General features: G+C 40.7%; 1 protein-coding gene across 1 annotated transcript in view; it reads right to left on the bottom strand.

Moving 5' to 3' along the window:
- Window positions 1–832: 832 nt before the first annotated feature.
- The window catches only part of LOC104851503 (keratin-associated protein 6-1-like), a 13,813-nt gene continuing 12,047 nt past the window's right edge, over window positions 833–2,598 (bottom strand). The window contains exon 2 of the mRNA XM_010608705.2: window positions 833–1,180. Coding sequence (XP_010607007.2) covers window positions 833–1,180 — 348 coding nt within the window. The remainder of the gene's footprint in view (window positions 1,181–2,598) is intronic.

Here is a 2,598-nt window from a genome sequence, read left to right as displayed (position 1 = left end):
CTCTTACTTCACAAGTAAAAGATGCGAAAAATTTCCCTGAGGTAGTTTTTTCATTAAAGTACTTTTAAAATATCCAGTATAAAAGAAGATATTACTACAGCATTTACTTATTTTGAGTCATCATGATATGGAAAATGTTGCTTATCACGAGTCTTACATTTTTTACCATAATTTATAGATTATATTAATTGTGGCTTATTCAGCATGACATATATTATGTTATTCCCTCATAGCTATAATGGAAACCAAGATTTATAAAGACTGTGTTACTTTTCCAAGAAAAACAATCTTTCATATGGTAAAGTTGTTGATCTAGAAGCAGTAAGAAAAAACATATTCATGGGAATCCCAGCAGTCACTCACTCATCGCTATTTTGTCCATGTGTAAATATGGAGACGTAACCCAGGGTCTGGAGCAGGCAAAGAAGCCTCTCCCTCAGTGAGGAGCTCTCGCAATCCCAGTCATTACCTTTCATGTGATCAGAAACCAAAACTGTCATTAGAAACCTTTGGGAGTCAAATGACTAGAAGAAAAGCTAGGATTTTGAATTAAAGAATTTTATTAGGTCAGTGGGAAACAATCAGAAAAGTCAGCAAGGCAGTGGCTCTCACACCATCCTGATGGGAGCGGAAGGGTCAGGTGAATTTCATCTTAACCCAATTCATGAGGCAAATTCCAGGAATTGCTAGGTTCCACATAGGCTACAAGAGTCCCCAGGAAAGCCCATGATAGGGTCATCATTGCTCAAGTGTGAGTCTCAGACATGCAGGGTTCAGAAGAGCTGAGTCTTGATGTCACAGGTGTAGAAGGTGGGGATCTCTGATGGTGTCCTCAGTAGTAGGAGCCAAAGCCAGAGCCATAGCCAGAGCCACAGCCATAGCCGGAGCCATAGCCACAGCCGTAGCCGGAGCCATAGCCACAGCCATAGCCGGAGCCATAACCACAGCCGTAGCCGGAGCCATAGCCACAGCCATAGCCGGAGCCATAGCTACAGCCCAGTCCACGGAAGCCACAGCCATAGCCAGAGCCATAGCCACAGCCTAGGCCTCTGTAACCATAGCCCAGGCCTCCGTAGCCACAGCATCCATAGCCACGGCCGCCATAGTAGTTTCCGTAATAGCTGCCACACATGGTGTTGGTTGTTGAGGTTGTCGTTGGGTCGAGGAGGAGTGTAGGTGACTTGAGTCTGGACAATTCTCACTGCAGAGGGCCTTTTATATCCCTAGACTGGGTGGGACCACAGCACGTGACAATTACACTTGGTAATTTTGTGACTCATCTAATTATTTTGTTGTTTCTGAGCCATAAGAAGAGCCTTAAAGCTATTAAGGAAGCTTGTTCCTTTTGACCAATCAGGTCTTCTCTGAAACAATTTAGTGCCCATAACCAGTAGAGACACTCATGCATGCAAAGCACTCTCTTCTTTCCCAGATTAACTTTAACTCCTATAAATATGCATTATTTTTGCCTGTAGCATTTCAAACAAGTCAAATTTAACCTGTATATGTCACAAGATTAATCTATACTCTTTGGCTTCACAGCTAAAATTAGTCAGTTTAACCAATGTATTTTGCTTGCTATTGTTTAAAATAATTATTTAACTATTTCAACTCTCTCACCACCTAGAAATGCATTCAGCATAGCCAATTGCAATGCTATTCTTCTCTGTCATAACATCCAGATATAGATGACTGTGGGAGCCCACCGTGGCTCTCTATCATTTGACATTTGAAAGGAAACTTCTTCCTCTACAATGAAGGCATTGATACAAGCTATGTAGCATTTATTACCTTTCAAGGACTCTGTTTTTTAAGCTTATTTGTTCTTTGACCCTGCTATGGGAGGAACTCAAAGAGATAGCCAAAGATTTGGTGGTATCTGTAGAAATCAGGAATTCCTGTTTTTGCATAAGAAATGATGGTGATGTTTGCGTGATGCTTCCTGTTAATGTGCCTTTAAGGAAAGTTGTTTCTGTAGAAAAAAACCAGACTTCTCTTGGTCTCCACTCAGGCTTGAGTGTTCTTTCCTTTCTCAATCCTCACTCCCCAACTCAGGTACGTTCGTGTTGTGACGGCTGGGCCACCACAGATGACGTTTTCAAAATTTTGTGGCCTAAGCCATCCACATCTCTGATTTTTTTTTTTTATTGAGTTTATTGGTACATTTAGGGATACAGTACAGTTACATTCATTGTTGGGATCTTGTACCTCTACATGACAAGTCTTGATTCTCATTTTTTCCCCTTACCTCTGCCTTCCCTTCACCCCCTCCTCCCCTCCCCATCTACAAACACTTTATTTTCATCTTTTCATTCTCTCACATTTTTTTCTTTTCCCTTTTTGTTCTTCCCCTATGTATCACACCTTCCCTACATCTTTAGCTCCTTTCCTCCCATTTCTAAATGTCAGTAATCTTATTAGAATCTTATGCATTGTTGCAGAATATTCACACCAGGGAAATTATTCGGTATTTACACATGTGGGACTTATTTATTTCACTTAGGAGTATATCTTCAATATGTATCCATTTTCCTATGAATGAATCTATTCTCTCGCTCTTTATGGCTGAGTAATATTCCATTTTATAGAAAAACCACA

The sequence above is a fragment of the Fukomys damarensis genome, unplaced genomic scaffold (assembly GCF_012274545.1).
Source record: "Fukomys damarensis isolate Sample0158 unplaced genomic scaffold, DMR_v1.0_HiC HiC_scaffold_24, whole genome shotgun sequence".
In the NCBI taxonomy this organism is placed as follows: Eukaryota; Metazoa; Chordata; class Mammalia; order Rodentia; family Bathyergidae; genus Fukomys; species Fukomys damarensis.
The sequence above is the reverse complement of the archived record's forward strand: the minus strand, read 5'-3'. Positions and strand labels throughout refer to the sequence as shown.